Source organism: Acipenser ruthenus, chromosome 9 (genome assembly GCF_902713425.1).
Source record: "Acipenser ruthenus chromosome 9, fAciRut3.2 maternal haplotype, whole genome shotgun sequence".
NCBI classification, from domain to species: domain Eukaryota; kingdom Metazoa; phylum Chordata; class Actinopteri; order Acipenseriformes; family Acipenseridae; genus Acipenser; species Acipenser ruthenus.
The window spans coordinates 2,058,686-2,075,505 of NC_081197.1; the positions used below are offsets into that span (position 1 = coordinate 2,058,686).

Consider the following 16,820-nt stretch of genomic DNA (forward strand, 5'->3'; position numbering starts at 1 on the left):
CGTGCGGCATCTGTGTTAGGCTGAAACAGGAACGGAAATTGCATTAGCACCCCTTAGCCAAAAAAGATATGATTTTAATGGAATTGAAAGAAGAACAAGCATGTTCGTTTTGTACAGGTGATCGTATATCCAGAATGATGAACTGCGCAGCAGATCACTTAAATATGCATTTCTGAGAGCTCCTGCTTACCAATACCTGGTGCGATTTCCAGTGTGACATCGTTTTTATAGAAGCACCTCCCATTCGAATTGCACACCTCAATGTAACCCATAGGGTTTGTACCATTGCACGCCTCAGTGTAACCCATAGGGTTTGTACCATTGCACACCTCAGTGTAACCCATAGGGTTTGTACCATTGCACACCTCAGTGTAACCCATAGGGTTTGTACCATTGCACACCTCAGTGTAACCCATAGGGTTTGTACCATTGCACACCTCAGTGTAACCCATAGGGTTTGTACCATTGCACACCTCAGTGTAACCCATAGGGTTTGTACCATTGCTGTTCCCCGTTCTGGATTGCACCACCCCTCCAGCTCTGTCTAGCAAGCCCTGCTCTTTAAACATAACTGAATTAGCTCATATTGTTGCACTGCACAGCTTGTATTACAGACTGCCTTTCATACTGTAATCATGCAGCTCCCAGTGTGCAAATGTGCAAATGTGACTGACTGCCACTTCTTTTTTCAATTGCAACGTGGCATTTTAGACGCATTTAATATCCTTTAATACAATATTCTACCCCCCACTTGTCATGAAGAGTCCCAACAAGAATTGCAATTTGAAAGCAGTTCCACGAGTAACTCCCTCGGTCTTAGCTGCCATGCACTTCCATTCACGAGGTGCGGTTTAGCAAGAAGCATGCATGCTATACAGAGCTGCACAAACCCATTGTTCACATCGAGCGCTCCCGGGTGAGGGACATTGCTGTTGACTGGGTTAATTTACCACTCCAGGTGATACAAGTGAAGAAACAGCTGCTGGGAAGCGTGTGCATTGCTGTTCTCCACAAGTCTAAGAAAAGCAGCAGTCATCACAAGTGGTCCCTCGTTTTGCTTTGAATGGTAAATTAGCCTGATCAACACCAGTGACCCTCTCTTGATTATCAGGTGAGGGTGTGTGCAGCACTGATGTATTGTTTGAGATACAGTATATATCAGGCATCATAATGGGTTAAATGACACCCTCTATTTTATCTGTTGCACTTTCTAAGTGCTTTTCCCCTCAGCAATGTCTTCAGGGCCTGCACAGGAAGCAGCTGGCTGGTTTATGACATTAAAAGAAGGACAGGTGGAAACCTTTTCACTCTCCAGGTGAAACCACCCAGGGAGCAATGTTAACACCACCAGGAAGTAAGACATGCAAACGCTATGTAACCTAGTAACAGCTATCATTTCGTAAATAGAAAATACACGAAATTCCATTCGATTCTCTCTATAGTACTGAATAGACAGGGATCTGTACCCTTGTCAAGCCTTCCTCCAGGTGAATGGGTTTTAAAGCAGTTAGTGCAATAACTGACACATACTGTAATCGGTTTTGTTTGTGTGTGGAATTCACCCAATAATCATAATAATAATAATAATAATAATAATAATAATAATAATAATAATGTATATAGTAGCCTCGAGCTAAACAACAATAGCTCTCCTAATTAATTAATCTAAATGGCGATTATATTTGGCAATATTGTTGTTTACTAAATCACTGTAATTAACCCATCTGTGACAGATTCTCCCCGATCTTCTGGTTTTTCTACAATATGTACGTGCATATACTGTATGTGTGTGTGCATCTCTCTCTCTCTCTCTCTCTCTCTCTCTCTCTCTCTCTCTCTCTCTCAGCGTTGTATTGTGTAATGCTGTACGTGTAATTCTGAAGCCGTTCAATTCTTATCAAGTCTCATGCAATTTTCAAAACTAAATAAGTAAAAGGCGAGTTTTTAAACAGAAATGCCTAAAACGTATACGATGCCTATGACCCAGGATGTGCGGGGTTAACATACACGTGTTGCAACCCTGACCACTTTGTTCAGTGTGCGTGTGCGTTTAAATTAAATCCCTGATGGGCGACGCTTTACGACATTGCCGTTTGTGGATGCACAACTCTCGTGTGATACCGGCAGTGAGACAGCCAGTGAAGTCGCAGGGGCATAGCATCAGAAGCAGTGATACCGATCGACACGCAGACAGACAGACAGACAGACACAGAGAGAAGAGAAATCGAGGGAAGCAGCAAGCACTATATGCCACGGATCGCAAGCAGCAACCGAATAAAACCGGACGGCAGGATCAGGATCAGGATCAGGACCCGAATCCGACACGTACTGTAAATGCTGCTGTCTCTGCTCCGGCTCGGCTTGTTGTTTAGTCGCACCGTTGCTAGCGGAGTTTACAACTCGATTTAATTTGTATTCGGTTCTATTGTGTTCTGGCTCCCGGTCGTGTCTGCTGCTTTTCAAGGGGTGAGGCAGGTCAAAGAATTGGAGAAAATGGACTATGATTTCAAAGTAAGGCTGACGAGTGAGAGGGAGAGAGTGGAGGACCTGTTTGAATACGAGGGTTGCAAAGTTGGAAGAGGCACGTATGGTCATGTCTACAAAGCCAAGAGGAAAGACGGGTGAGTTTTTCACGTTCAGGCCCGGAGGAGGAGCGGCGAGTCTGGTAACATTCGGTGATCTTGCCCCCCTTTTTTATTGTTACTGTTTATTATTTGAGCTGCGCGGGTTGACGGTTCAGATTTAATACAAAGAAGGCTTGCATTTGCAAGGTGCATCTCGCAATGCAAATGTGACAATCCGGCAGCAGTAACAACAAAATACCCTCAAGTTGTCACAATGTAAAAATCTTTGGTAACGCTCGCTTACACAACGCCAGGCATTGGTAGCTTACTGATGTGCGTCGGCACTTTGCTGTGTACTGTGGTGCATGGCTGTGTTCCTCATTCTGTCATCTCTTCCCTGTAACAAAACTCATGGGGTTTACTGGAAACAACCCAGGGACTTGCTGGAAATGAAGAGGAAGTTTAAATGTGTTGTATTGTAACAGAGCAGTGGCTGCGGTATGTAGAGCACAGGGAGAGGCTAGTACAGCACAGCTTGCAGGAATACCAAAACGCAGGCTCGTTCATAGCTTTGTAAGAAGTTACTGGGCTACTGCACTGCCGCTTTAGTGTCTTGGTAGTTTGTGTTGTGTCATTCTTTTATTTCTTTTTAGTACTGCTTCCCTTTATTAATAGGAGTCATTAAGACTCCCATTGCAGAGCGGTTTGATCTGTTCCAGGCGTTACTATGAGTTTAATGAAGCACACCCGAGCTTGTGAACTGTATACGCTGTGGCTGATCAAGCTTGTATTAAATCAAAACCTGGAAAGGGCGAAGCTGCAATGCAACGTGTCGTCTTTCCATCCCAGGACTAGCTTTCCAGCAGTAACTGACTGGATTGTGAAGTAGAGAAAGAGCAAGCCAGACATCAACACACACACACACACACACACACACACACACACACACACAGAGCAATAAACAATGCATAACAGGTGTAGTGACCGTGACAGCTACAGAAACTACTGATTATAAAGAGTCAAGGTTAGGGTAGTGGTTGCAGATCTGCTTACAGCAGGTAGTCCATCATAGACATGCGAACTGTAATCAGTGACGGTGTTCATTCACAGAAAACAATAATGTCTTTGATTTGCCTTAAACTCGGGGGACACTTTCATTGCAGTTATTAAATAAGCATTTTGCAGGGATGGAAATAAGACTCCCATTGCATAGCAGTTTGATCCATTACTGGTTTTACACCGGAGCTTGTTGCATTACCTATACGCTGTTAAAATCTGGACTGGGTGAAAGTGCTATGCAGTAGGAGTCTTGTTTCCATCCCTGGCTCGTCAAGTCTCTGTTCCGCACTGTTTGGAGTAGATGTAAAGACTTCCTACCTATGCCTAACTGCTTAGGATTCAGTGTTTTTGTAATTATACATATTTTAAGCTGAAGCATTTGAATTTAAGTGCATTATCATACTTGCCTGAGCATGAAATAATGTAAATCCAGGAATGGCTTATGTCTTCCCTTCATGGCAAGGGAGCAGTAAGTCTTTGGCAAAAAAATAAATAAAAAAGCGAGGGCAAAAATTGATGTCCTGTCATTACTGCAGTCATCTTAGAGGGGGGAGACAAACGCTATTTAACCAACGCTTATAGAGAGGTTTTCATCCCTGTCTGAAAGCTAACCATGCAGGTAACACCATGTCACATTCATCCTGATGTTGATTCATGTCATTTGAACTTTGAAAGCGGGGAAAGTGAAGTGATATTACTTTGTGTCGCACATGTGCTGGGTCGGGTTCTCTAGTACAGCATTTCCATTGCCCTGCATTGCTTTCCTTTAAAGATGCATGGAAACGTCTTCTTGAGCCGGGAATTAAAGAGTACAACGCTCTCATCCAGTGGCACACGCTGTCCTGCTTGGGTCCTGTTTTGCAAATCTGTACTGGAAACAAGGGGATTGCATTCCAGCTACTGTAGATATTGCAGGGTTAGAAACTCTCTCTTACACTGCGCCCAGTCCTGGGTTTCAGAACACCCCTTGATCTGTCTTGAAATGACCTGGCAGCCAGCCCCTGCTTAATCAGCTCTGAACTAATTGAATTTCTCTCGGCATGAGCAAGCCTCACCTGATTAGGTGGCTTTACTGTTAGGAGTCCTTCATGCAGATGCAGCGAATGAAGGATCTATTTTTGGCCGTCATTGTTCCTGGTTCCAGACCCAGGACTAGTGTGAGTTTCTAAGCCAGAATAGCGTTCACTAACCTCCCATGCTCTCTCCCCCTCTTTGGAGTCCTTTGCTTAATCGGCTTGTGTTGAGCTAGTTCCCTTCGAGGATGGGAATATCACTCCTATTTTTTGTTAAGCATTTTAGCAGTACCTTACGTACGTCCATGGTGACGACATCAGCCCTGTGCAGGGATGGAAATAAGACTCCCATTGCATAGCAGTTTAAGCCATTCCTGGTTTTACTATGATTTTAACAAGACACACCTGAGCTTGTTACTACCTGTACACTGTATCTAATCAAGCATGAATTAAAAACTGGAATGGGTGGATTCTTACTGTATTTCCATCCCTGATTACATAAAATACCTATTTTAATGTTCAGCTGATTCCAGAGGTCTGCTGCTTGTGCCCTCCTCAGAAATCAAACCCCACTAAAGAAGAACGTGTTTTCTCCCCTTGTTCTCTTGTAACGAGTGTTTTGTGTTTTGCCGGGGTGAGTTCCAAACATGTGCAAAAGTGCTTACTAGTAAAACTGTCCGATAGTACATACTACATTAGAAAATACTTTATATACATTATATATTTAAAACATATTTTATATGTGCATTACATTATTCTAATGGGTCAGTAAACATATGGGAATATTAACAGAATTGTGAAAATAGTTTCAGACAGAATTCCAGACATATTCTGATGCGCTCAATAATCCATGTTAATGAATGGCCAAGCATCATGGTTCAACAGACTTGGATAAGTAGTCTTGGATAAGATATATGTAGATGTATTTGAAATACAGGCAGACCGCTTCCAAATACCCCCAGATTATTCTACAGTACAATGAGTATTGCTGAAGGTGTTCTTTACAGGAGGAAGTTGCATCACAATGGACTGCAGATATACAGTGTGCAGAACTTTAAAGCATCACTTCTGGACATGGAGTTCATGTGCCTCACTGCTGCACAACCCTATATTTTATGGAAATGCAGGTGCAGAATAATGGGCCAGGATTTTCAGTGACAGGCCAGCTAAGAGAATTTGAATACTAAGCTTAAGATTTAAATAAGGCCAAACTCAAATCCTGATCTTAGTTGAGGTTAGGGTTAGGACAGTGGCTCTAAGCATGTTTCATGTGTGAAAGAATGTACTACAGGTAAAGAGCGCGGGCCGTCCTTCTGCCCCGGGTGAAGGGCGCGGGCTGTCCTTCGCCAGTACCGAAATGCTTGCTTTGCCCGTCTGTGTTTTTAATTCCTTGTAAAAGAGGACATTGTCTCTGCGCTGTTTTCCTAATATAGAAGTAGATCTGGACCCTCGTCATCTGAGTGTTTCAGTGATTTACGGACCCTCTCTCTTGTAAACCCTAACATCTGGATCTCATTTTGGGGCTGTGATCTGTAACCATTGCGTTTGCCACACAGAAAGCGCTTCGTGATGCTAGTCTGTGCCTTTCTTAAAGCAGGGAGGAAGAGAGGCGAGGTGCTCGCAGGGTGAGATCACACAGGCTGCTTCTTGCAGAGTGCTGCTGCACCGTCTCAAACAGACGAGCTGAATAGCAGCTTGGAGCCTCTTTCCACCAGGAGGCAGCGACCTGCAGTAGTGTCAGAACCAGAGATACTGTACTGTGGGAGGCATGTGAGCAGGGAGCTGTAGGGCCAAAGCTGCCTGGAAAGCAAACCTTGTGCTCCTCGATGCTTCTTGACAGCAGAGGCTTTAAGGTTGTTCTGTTTGAATCTTCTGTGGCAGTGTTTGCAAACGTTGTTTAAAGTGCTGTTGGGAAGCCTTTTCTAAAGCCACCTTGGGGTGCTGCATGGTGATTTTCAGTTCCAGTTAATATGTAACCTTTAATTAAATTAAGTGCACTTGACTGTGTTAAAGAAATGACCTCTTTTTAATAAGTCATGTTCCATGGCTTTTTGAAGAGTCAAGGTATTGTCTGTGTTTTTAATTTAGTTTAATAAAATAACTAATACAGTTGTTTATGTTCCGTGTCACTGGAATGAATGATTCAAGGCTGGTTCTGCATGTGGACCGCTGTGCAGTGATCATGTCTGTTTTTGTTTGTCTCTGTCTCTGTCTGTCTGTCTGTCTCTCTCTCTGTCTGTCTCTCACTCTTACCTTGGCCTTTCATTTTGAAGTTCTGGCCACTGACTGCACTTGTGGGACGACTTGTTATTTTAAAGTACTTTTTAATGGAATTTATGAAGAGAAAGCGTCTTTGTGAAGCTAGGATGAGATTCCTTGGCTCAGTAACATCCCTGTTCCATCAGGGGCAGTATGAATAAATAGATACTGTACTGAGCTCAGCCACGACCCTGCTGATTTGTTTTCTTGCTGCTGGCATGTACCATGGAAATGAAAGGGGTCCTGCAGATACTGCCTGCTGTGTTGGCAGAAAAGCTGGCAACTACAGTCCCATCTCCAGGTGATCCACATGCCTGGGTCTGGATTCTTATAATAATGTTGCACCTGGAGATCAGCGAAGGCTGCACTGTTCCTAGAAGTCTAAAATCAGGAGGAGCGAGGGGTCTTTTAGCTGCTCTGCTCCCTGCCTTTGGAATTCTGTCCCGAGTCAGATCAGGAACGCTGGCACAGTCAAATCTTTTAAATCAAGTTTTAAAAGCATATCTGTTTGAATCGGCTTATTCTTGCGCTGGATTGATTGGCCAATAACTTTAATAGTCATCATCATTATTATTGTAAGGCACCCTGGGATGCTCTGCATGAAGAGTGCTTTATAAAAGCAAACGGTATTAGAAATGTATAGTAAACGTTGAAATGAAAAGGCAATGCTGATGAACATACACTTGCATACTGTTTAGTTCTTCATACCCATACAAGGCTGTCTGTAATTGGAGGATAAACTCCAAGCTGTCCTGAAGTTGTGCTGGAACAGTGACAGGCAGTGTCAACAGAAGAGCAGTTTGACTCGCACTCGGTGCCTCTAGGAAATGTATAAATGACAGCTGACTCCTCGTGTTTATGAGAGAGGTAGAAGCAGGCCCTTGCAAAACTGCGCAGGTCACATCCATGAAATGTCACGGCCTAGCGGCGATTTACGGCTGTTTAAAAATACCAAAAAACACTGCCATGTTTATTAGGTGCTCTGTGACTGTAGCAAAAATCTACTCCCTCCCTTCTTTAGTGTGGTTCATCTATTTTGGGCTGAATTCAATGAAGTAATAATAATTTAAATATTTATGTTCTGCAAAGACCAACAAAAGAAAATAAACAGACTTTGCTTGCTTTCGACGCATGTTATTTTGGTCGTCTTCCTTCCTTCATTAGTTTCAGTGTGCCAGCAGGGTTGAGGACCACAGTGTGCAGACAAGGGAGCACTGAACTGTGTACCTGCCAACAGAGCTCCCAATCAGGCAGATCTCTTGAACATTGTGGCCAATGATGACTTGCAACTAAATATAGTGTGCCCAATCGTTTTACCCACAATGTCTCTCCCCAATTTAGAATGTCCAATCATTTTTTTTCCCCTCACTGTAGCAATTCCCCACACAGCTGCTCAGGAGAACTGAAGGTTCAGTGGGTGTCCTCCGATCCCACAACCGAGCCAGCTTCCTCTTCTACACCCAGGAACTTGAGAGTGGATGCCAGGGAGCTACCAGCCTCTGGAGGACAAAGGCCAGCCTTGCAGGTGTCTGCCTGAGCTCACTAGGTGCCCGGCCGGTAGGGTCCACTGCAGCGTCTCATTGGCTCTGGCGCTCCCCGCGGAATCCCCAGTGCTATGCAGTTCTAATATTACAAACCTAAGAACTTTCATCCACCAATCAGGAAGCTCCATTGCAGGGCACTGCCACATGTTACTTGACCATGGAATGGGCATGAAAGCAAAACACTGAAATAGTAAATAGAGATTTTTGTGTTTTCTAACAACACAAAAATCCTTGTTATCAGGCATTACCTTGGTAGTTGACCTTGGCTCTGGTTTTTTCATATCTGAGGTTGCTTTTAGCCGTAGGGTCGACTCATTGCTGACTGACATCTGTGCTGCTAAATTGCTGCTGAGTTTTGTTTTATGCTTTATGATTGTGGGGGGGGGGGGGGGGGGGGGTTATTTATTTTTTTAAATGTACTCCCTTTTATTTATTGTGTTTTGTGTTTGCTGTGGTGGTGTGAGCCTCTCGTCAGGTCGTCATTGTAAATGAGAATTTGTTCTCGATTGACTCCTCTGGATAAATAAAGGTTTTGATTGATTTTCCACTGTGTGCAAATTGGCCGCTTCATTTGTTTGCAATGGAGTGGGCAATATGCCTGCAAGTTGCCCATAGTGGAAAATACAGGCCCTTGTGTGTACAGTAGTGCACGCCCCAGAAGCTCTTACCTGTCCATATGTGCTCTGCTACCTGCGAACAATGCCCAGCTCTGATCATTGGTCAAAAATCCATGCAGTGTGTATGAGCAGCTCAATGACTCCAGCGAGGGACTGCACTCCTGTGCTGGGTACGGCAGGTGTTTTTGTCCAGTCACTGTGATCTGCGTATGTTTGTACAATCAATACGTGTATCTGATGCCCCTGCTGCTTCTCTGAGCTCTCTTAAAGGGTTCAGTTGAGGTAGCTGTCGGGTGACTAATCTGAGAGCTTTGCTTTCTCTTGACGTGTGAGTCAGTCAGTGCCTTTTAAAGGTGCACTTCAAAATGAAAATTCAGGACAGACATGTAATCGCACAGAGAAACAAAGGGGATTAGAGTATAATCGCCGCATTGAAACACCAGTCAGCCACTCTGTAAAATGAATGCGGTTCAGGTGTGGGGGTATTCCGGAGGCCATCAAAAAATGTATATGTATGTCTTTATGTGGCGATCATTTCAGGATCTCAAGAACACAGAAGTCATTACTTCTGATTTCCTAAGGTCATTTCTCTCAGGATTTTGACGGTACAAGTCGTTTTGTAGAGCTCTCAAGATAAGTTCTGTTTTTTTGAGATCCTGGGATAAACGAGCTCGACGTGGTGAATATTTGTTCCCCCCCCCGATGTTCCTGAAGGATCCCCCGTGGGGCAGGTCTTGCTGTCTGGTGTTTTGCAGTATGGAGTGCACAACGTGTTGTGTTACAGCTCTGTTAATCCACATGTGCTGCGGAAGCTCATTTAGTCGTGGAAACATCTTTTCCTCAAGGGAACAATGCAAACTTCTGTAGAGGAGCAAACCGTTAAACTAGCAGGACTGCTTCTGCAGTGAGCTCCACTGTGTGTGTTTGTGTGTGCTGGGAGTTTTTCACCCAGGCTAAAGGGTGCTGTAGAGCTCATGGGTAACCCTTGGGCGTTTTTTAATTTCTGTGTGAAACTGCACTTCTGTATTGAGGAACTCAGACACCCGTTAGAGCCAATGGATTTCAAAAGATTTGATTTTAACATCTCACAATTATTAAGCGGATTCATTTGTCCAACAGTTTTAAACGGTCCTGTACAATGTAAATGCCTCCTCCGGCTGTACCACTGTAGATGGGTGGGGGGGGTGTCTAGGTGTCTAATGTGCACAAACTAATAAGCTCTCTCTAAAACAGATACAAAGGTTTCATGATCTGCAGGCTTCATTTTAAATCTTCAAAACGGACATTAATAAAAACAGTGCTTCGTTATTGTGAGTAGGGCCCAGCGTTTCAAAACCACTTCCCGTGCAAACGACTCTATGATACATTGGTAGTTCGTTGTTTCTTAATTTTGTAACCTAGATCTTTTTGTTTTTTGTTGTCCCTCTTTGAATCAAAAAGAAGGACCCCTTGGTATGAAATGAACGAGTATGTAGCAACTAATTCTAATAACCGTTGCGATTCCGTTTGAATCTTCACTAGTCCTCCCTCGGCAGGCCGTCCCAAAGGCTTTTCACTGGTCCATCTCTTGCTGATGCCTATGACTGTTCTTTTGGATCTTCTTACCAGGGTAGCAGAATGTGCAAAATCTTCAGGGCACAGACTGCAGACCTCCCAGAACCAAGTCATTCTACATTTAGAATTCTCAAAAGTTATAGGCTAGGCTTGGTATTTCTATTAAATTTCAAATCAGATAAGAAATGTGATTTAGCTGTGTAACAAATAGCGAAGAAGGGGGTTTCCGGCTGCAGCTGATGCTGATGCTGATGCTGACGTGAGTGTTCCTGTCGGCTACCAAGAAACTACAGCTAGAAGAAAAATATTCAGGTCCCGACCAAATCCTTAAACAAGTTTTTGTTTGTTTTTGTTTTAAGCAGATCTTTCTCCACACTGTTCCTTTTTCGTGAATTTGGCCAAGCTAATCTATTCCTAATGTCAGTCTGACGGCATTGATTACTGCACAATGGGCTCTGATCATGCCATGCTTTCAGGGTTCTGGTGTAACGAGATTCCTATCTGCGTGTAAACCATGCCTAGCCTAATTGACTGGAAGTAAATATTCTTGGATTTTATGATGGTTCAGGGGGCTCCACTCTTGACAGTAAATTAAGCCTTGATAGCTGCCTATTACTTGTTTTCCAGCAGTAAAGTATTTATTAGCTTCCATATAAAAATGCAAGTTGTTTCTATGCAGCCAAGGTTAATAATTAGGTGGCATGTGAAATATTCCCTATAGCAGCAGGTATGGGGTGATGCAGTGATTAGAGTTGCTCCGTGGCATCGGGTTTCTCAAGAGTAGCCAGTATGAGGTCTGCTGTTGTACTCTATTGTAGTGTTACACTTTTCATTGTTTTGTGTTGCTGTACAACACAGTATTTGTGCATTTTATTTCCAGTAATGAATGTAGTGAACTGGTGCATAGCAGTTTGATCCGTCCCTGCTTTTACTAGGAGTTTAAGAAGACACACCTAAGCTTGTTAGATATACACGCTGTGGCTAATAAAGCTTGTAGTAAAACCTGGAATGGATCAAACTGCTATGCAATAGGAGTCTTATTTCCATCCCTGTGGAGATTAAGGTTATGATGGCGCCATTATTATTATTTTTTTTATTTAATCCAGAACACAATTATTCATTATTACAAAATGATTAGGCTCCTAGATCTATTAATACACAGAGGGTTTGGGGTTGCTTGTGTTAAAACAATATGGAACTGTGCATGTTTCATTCCCTCACCATTATGAAGGTGTGTACAGATGTTCAGATCAATCAAAACAGGCTGTTCTATTTACATGGAAGAAGCCCTATATAAACAGTCTGTGATCCGGAAGCCTGTGCTCATACCTGGTGAAATACTGTATATAACGGAGGTGATTCGGTGTCCGCAGCCAACGCTGTGGACTTTCCTGATTGAGGAGACTGAGCCAGATCAGGGAATATGAAAGGTCTTCAGTCTGCAGGCTTTGCTGGCATCGTGAAAAAATGTCAAGCACTCTACAGTAAAAGCCTTTCCATTAAAACAGGCCTTGTGAATGTTTAGTGTCTCCAGGAGGAGACTGGAACACGTCCTCTTTGACATGATGAAATGGATGTGTGAATGTGAATGTCAAACACAGGTGTTTTATACGCTGCGTGAAATCCGTTGATATTTCATATTCAAGAAAGTAAGGAACAATAATCCGGTGCTGTTTAATGTTCTGTTAAGTGTCCTCAATGGCCATGCTTTGCATGCACATTGTGAATGCTCTCCCTTTCTGGACAGTTGGTGTGCCATATACTATGTGTGCCATACCGTATACAAACTGCTGTGGAAATCCTAAGGCCATAATTCCATTCCCCAAATCATGGCCAGTGTGATTGAGTCCAGGAATCCCTAGCAGTGAAATGCTCACTAGATAAACCATGGAGTCTTTACTGTTAGTCTTCTATTTAGTATTTATGGCATGTATTGCAGGGACAGTACCTGGTTTAAATGCAGTATCATTTTTTTTTTGTTTTAAGATTTTGTAAACTTGGATTTGTTCTTGATATAATATTGTCAGATCTGTGTATTTTTTCCCCTTTGTGCAATACATCTTCAGGGAGTTGCCTCTTACTTTAGTTTTTGCAGTAACTCATGACTTGGGGCTGGTGTCAGTGTGCCCACATGCTGTACATTGTGGGTGCCCTGCATGTACAGTACTGTATTCTGAAATAAAGTAGGTAATTCAACCTGGCATAGTACCAGCTGAAACCTTTTAAATTGAGGGGTTTTGAAAGAAGGCTCTGTGAAATATTCTTTTGAGTCGAGGAAATCTGGTTATTGGTTAATGCAAGTCCAGCAGGAAAGGGACCTTGCATCAGACAAATGACCGTTTACATTTTGCTAACATAATATCCTACAGTGCATTGCAAATAAAACCACCCATACTCCCCCCAGCTCCATGAGAAGTAAATCCGAGGGATCTTCAGCCAGCAAATCCACTCGTCCTGCACATGATGCTCGCGCACACGCAAGGCCCCCCCAGTGCTAGGGGTCTAACCTCAGTGATGTCCGTTTACAGAGGCATGCTTGAGATGATGTATGAATCTCGTGCTCTTCTGAAATCCGGAATGTGACATCCATCACTTCTTCCCTGGTTGAAACCCTAGCATTGAACCATGCTCAGCATGGACTTATTAAAGACAGCTTTATATGGTAGAAGATTGGATGCCTGCTACATTAGTGTTGCAGAGTAGTTTTGCAGTAGCTGTGGAAGTACACTGCTCGTGCAGCCATTACCGAGCTGTGCCGGTGCATCAGGTTGAGAAATAAGGGAACACATTTCACTTCTGCGGGCTTGTTTAGCAAACATCAGGCGATTTCCCCTCCCTAACTCTGGATAGGCCATTACAGCAACCCCCAAAGGCAAAGGGACCGCTTTGCAGAGCTGTCAGATAACTAATCATCGCATCGACAAAATGCAAAGTACTATAGCACTGGCTTTGAAAACCGTACATGTACTTGCTACCATGCTTCCCCAGTTACACTGCTCGCTGCAGAGGAATGCCAGGAGTGTAGCATGGTTGTGATTTTTGTGCTCCTGAAAGAGCAAGAGCTTTCAAAGCGGTGTATCTGTACAGTAGCGTTGATCTGCAGGGGGATCGTTTTGAATTGCAGATGCAGGGCGCAGGGTAGCTGGGCTCGTGTGTGAAATGATTGCTGCGATTATAGTCCTTGCTTCAGCACACTCGGCTGGTAATTCGAGGACATGATTGGGATGTCATTATGTTTTCAGTAGCCTGTTCTAACCACGAGCAATGGGGTGTTTGACGCGCTGAAAGGAATGGAGAGTTCTTGCTCACGATCACCGCGTGAGCGTTTGTTTGCCGTTCAGCAGGTGCCACTTTTAAAACAAACTGGAGCCTCTGTAGTTCCTGATACTTGAAACTGAAAATGCATCTGGATCAGGCAGATTGAGAGGCCCGGGTTCAGGGGTGAGTATCGCACGCAGAAAAGACAAGTGGAGTTCGTCACAGAGGGCCTCTTCACAGACCAAACTTCTTTCAGTTCATACATGGAAACCGCTGCCAGCTATTTATTTTGCTAGCTGTTCTCAGAATAGTGATGATAAATCTTCAAAGAGACGGCTGCTTTTACAGAGATACTGTATTCTTCTAAGTACTGACGACTGGAGAAAAGGCTGTTTTTAAGTTTAGTTGTGATCCTTAGGGTACTACTGTAGTATGGTGCAATGCGGTACTCTGAAATAAACAATGGAAAAAAAACCAAAAAACCAAAGGCATTTTCCATATGTAAAATAATGACATAAACTGTAATATTTTTTTATTTCTATTCATTTATGTAGTTTTTTTTAACCCTTTGATTCCCACATTTTCTCGCAACTCATCTGCTGGTGGTTTGTATGCTTGTACAGGAAGTAGTTTTGAAAAGAGAATAGAAATGCATACGGTACAATGCACAGTAAGCGGCTGGGGAGTGGAAGCAGACCACTGTTAGAGTTCCTAGAGAATCGACCCACACCCTCAAAGAACACTGCATTGCAGACTTAGGGATACTCACCTCTCTACCTTAAGTGTTTATTGTGTTAGAATTGGATATGTTGGTTGTCTGTTAATGTATTAAATAAAATAAAATAACCAGGTTTCTTCTGGATTTGCGCGACAAACATCCAAGTGCAATGAAATCAAGGATGGAAATAAGACTCCTATTGCATAGCAGTTGGATTAGCCACGGCTTGATTAACACGCTTATTAAACTTGTTGTAAATCCAGGAATTGGAGTCTTATTGCCATCTCTGGAAATGCAGGGGTGGAATAAGAACATCTGGTAACTCAATACCAAGCTGTGTTGTGAGAAGTAGGCACCCTGTACTTTAACCTTTGGCTAATTGAATTTCCTATTAAAACTTGAGATAGATCAAGCACTGTACTATGCCGTGCCTGAAATGTGGTGTTTGTAAACCACCTCTGTCCAGCTTCCTATCAGAAGTCCTGCAGCTGGCACTGCAGAGCATCGTGCTGGTGACAGTGATGTGCCTTGTGTTAAAAGGCAGTGGATAAGCAGGTCTCTGTGATGCACACTTTAGCTTGGAGCACTGTGACTGTAATCAATCACTAGTCAGTGGATAATGAGAGCAGTATGTCTTGTGAAATTGACACAGATTGCTTCTTCACACCAGGACTGTGTGGGCTCTGTGTTAGTAGGCATGGGTGGAGCTGGAACTCCTGTACTGTACCCATCCATAGCTTCTTAGATTCGGAGGGGAGACTAGAAATTCCGCTGCCCTCTGTGCTCAAGTGTTATCTGGAGTCTGGAAGGAACCAGACGTGAGGGTTGTAGCTCAATAAAGGGGAAAACAAAACAAGATACAGCTGCATACTTTTGTGATTTATATATATATATATATATATATATATATATATATATATATATATATATATATATATATAATATTTTTTTTTTTGTTACTGTCTAGACCAGTGATTTCTGAAAACCTCTTTTACAAAAAAACATCAATAATAAAAGCTGAAAAGAGGACTCATAATTAGTATTTGGAAACTTTGCTTTTACCAGCTATACTAACAAATACATAATAACATGAAACTCATCCGAGGGAGGGAAGCCTGTGCTTGTCTGTGTTTTAAATTGATACCGTCCAAGTCCCAGTTCAAACCACATGCAGCAGATACTGATCTGCTGCTGATGGAAGTGATTAGGGTTACTTTCAAAGAGACTAGTGTCAAATGGAAACGCGCATTTCCATGTGTTCCATCTCTAGTACTGTACGTGGCATGGCCCTAATGCTTCAGTGTGAGTGGTGCACAGGTGCTGGTGTATGTGTGTATGTGAGTGGTGCACAGGTGCTGGTGTATGTGAGTGGTGCACAGGTGCTGGTGTGTGTGTATGTGAGTGGTGCACAGGTGCTTGTGTGTGTGTGTGTGTGTGTGTGTGTGTGTGTGAGTGGTGCACAGGTGCTGGTGTGAGTGTGTGTGTGTGTGTGTGAGTGGTGCACAGGTGCTGTGTGTGTGTGGTGCACAGGTGCTGATGCGTGTGTTTTAAATCCATTTTGAAACATTGCTGATAACACAAACTGGAGGTCATTGAAGAAAACAGGATGTGGGGAAGGCTGCAAACAACAAGGTTAACCTCCCCACTCGTGTTTCAGTGCTGTTCTGTAGCAACCACATTGACATTTACTCTCAATGTGGCACAGGTGCAGCATCACGGGCCGCGCGCCTTACCTGCTGCAGAGAGACGGGCCCATGTAAAACTGTACTGCATTCTTTCAGCCGTTGCTTCTTCTCCAGACCACTGTACCACACCGCTTGCAGCCTATCCTGTGTGCTCTTTTTGTTATGGCCACGGATACAGTGAATGCTTTCATGGCGAGTGAGAAAAATGAGTTGCCCTAAATGCGATTCTTCTATGGCCCTAACCCTAGTGTTAACGTGCGTGCAAGCGTGCGTGTGTGTGTGTGTGTGTGTGTTGGAATTAAGAACAGATTTAAGCTCAATATTCCGGTTCTCTCAGCTGCAAAGTCTGGCCTGTCTTTCTACACCTCTTCCCTTAGTCTTACTCATTGTGTTGGTTCTGTTTTTTGCATGTCTGTTTTTTTTCACAAAGACAAACCCTTTGCTCTCCATTCCATTTTTGTCCTAGTTGTAGTTTCTGTGCGTGAGCAAGGCCTCTGTTTCTGTGTCCGATTCTGTGCAGGTTATTGACTATCTTCACTGCGTGCAGTT

The 16,820-nt window shown here is 43.4% G+C and overlaps 1 protein-coding gene across 2 annotated transcripts in view; it reads left to right on the forward strand.

Moving 5' to 3' along the window:
* Positions 1-2,070: 2,070 nt before the first annotated feature.
* Positions 2,071-16,820, forward strand: part of LOC117405152 (cyclin-dependent kinase 8) — a 54,925-nt gene continuing 40,175 nt past the window's right edge. For both annotated transcript variants that reach the window (XM_059030682.1, XM_059030683.1), the window contains exon 1: positions 2,071-2,621. In XM_059030682.1, the coding sequence (XP_058886665.1) occupies positions 2,494-2,621 (128 nt within the window). In that variant the 5' untranslated portion in view covers positions 2,071-2,493. The remainder of the gene's footprint in view (positions 2,622-16,820) is intronic.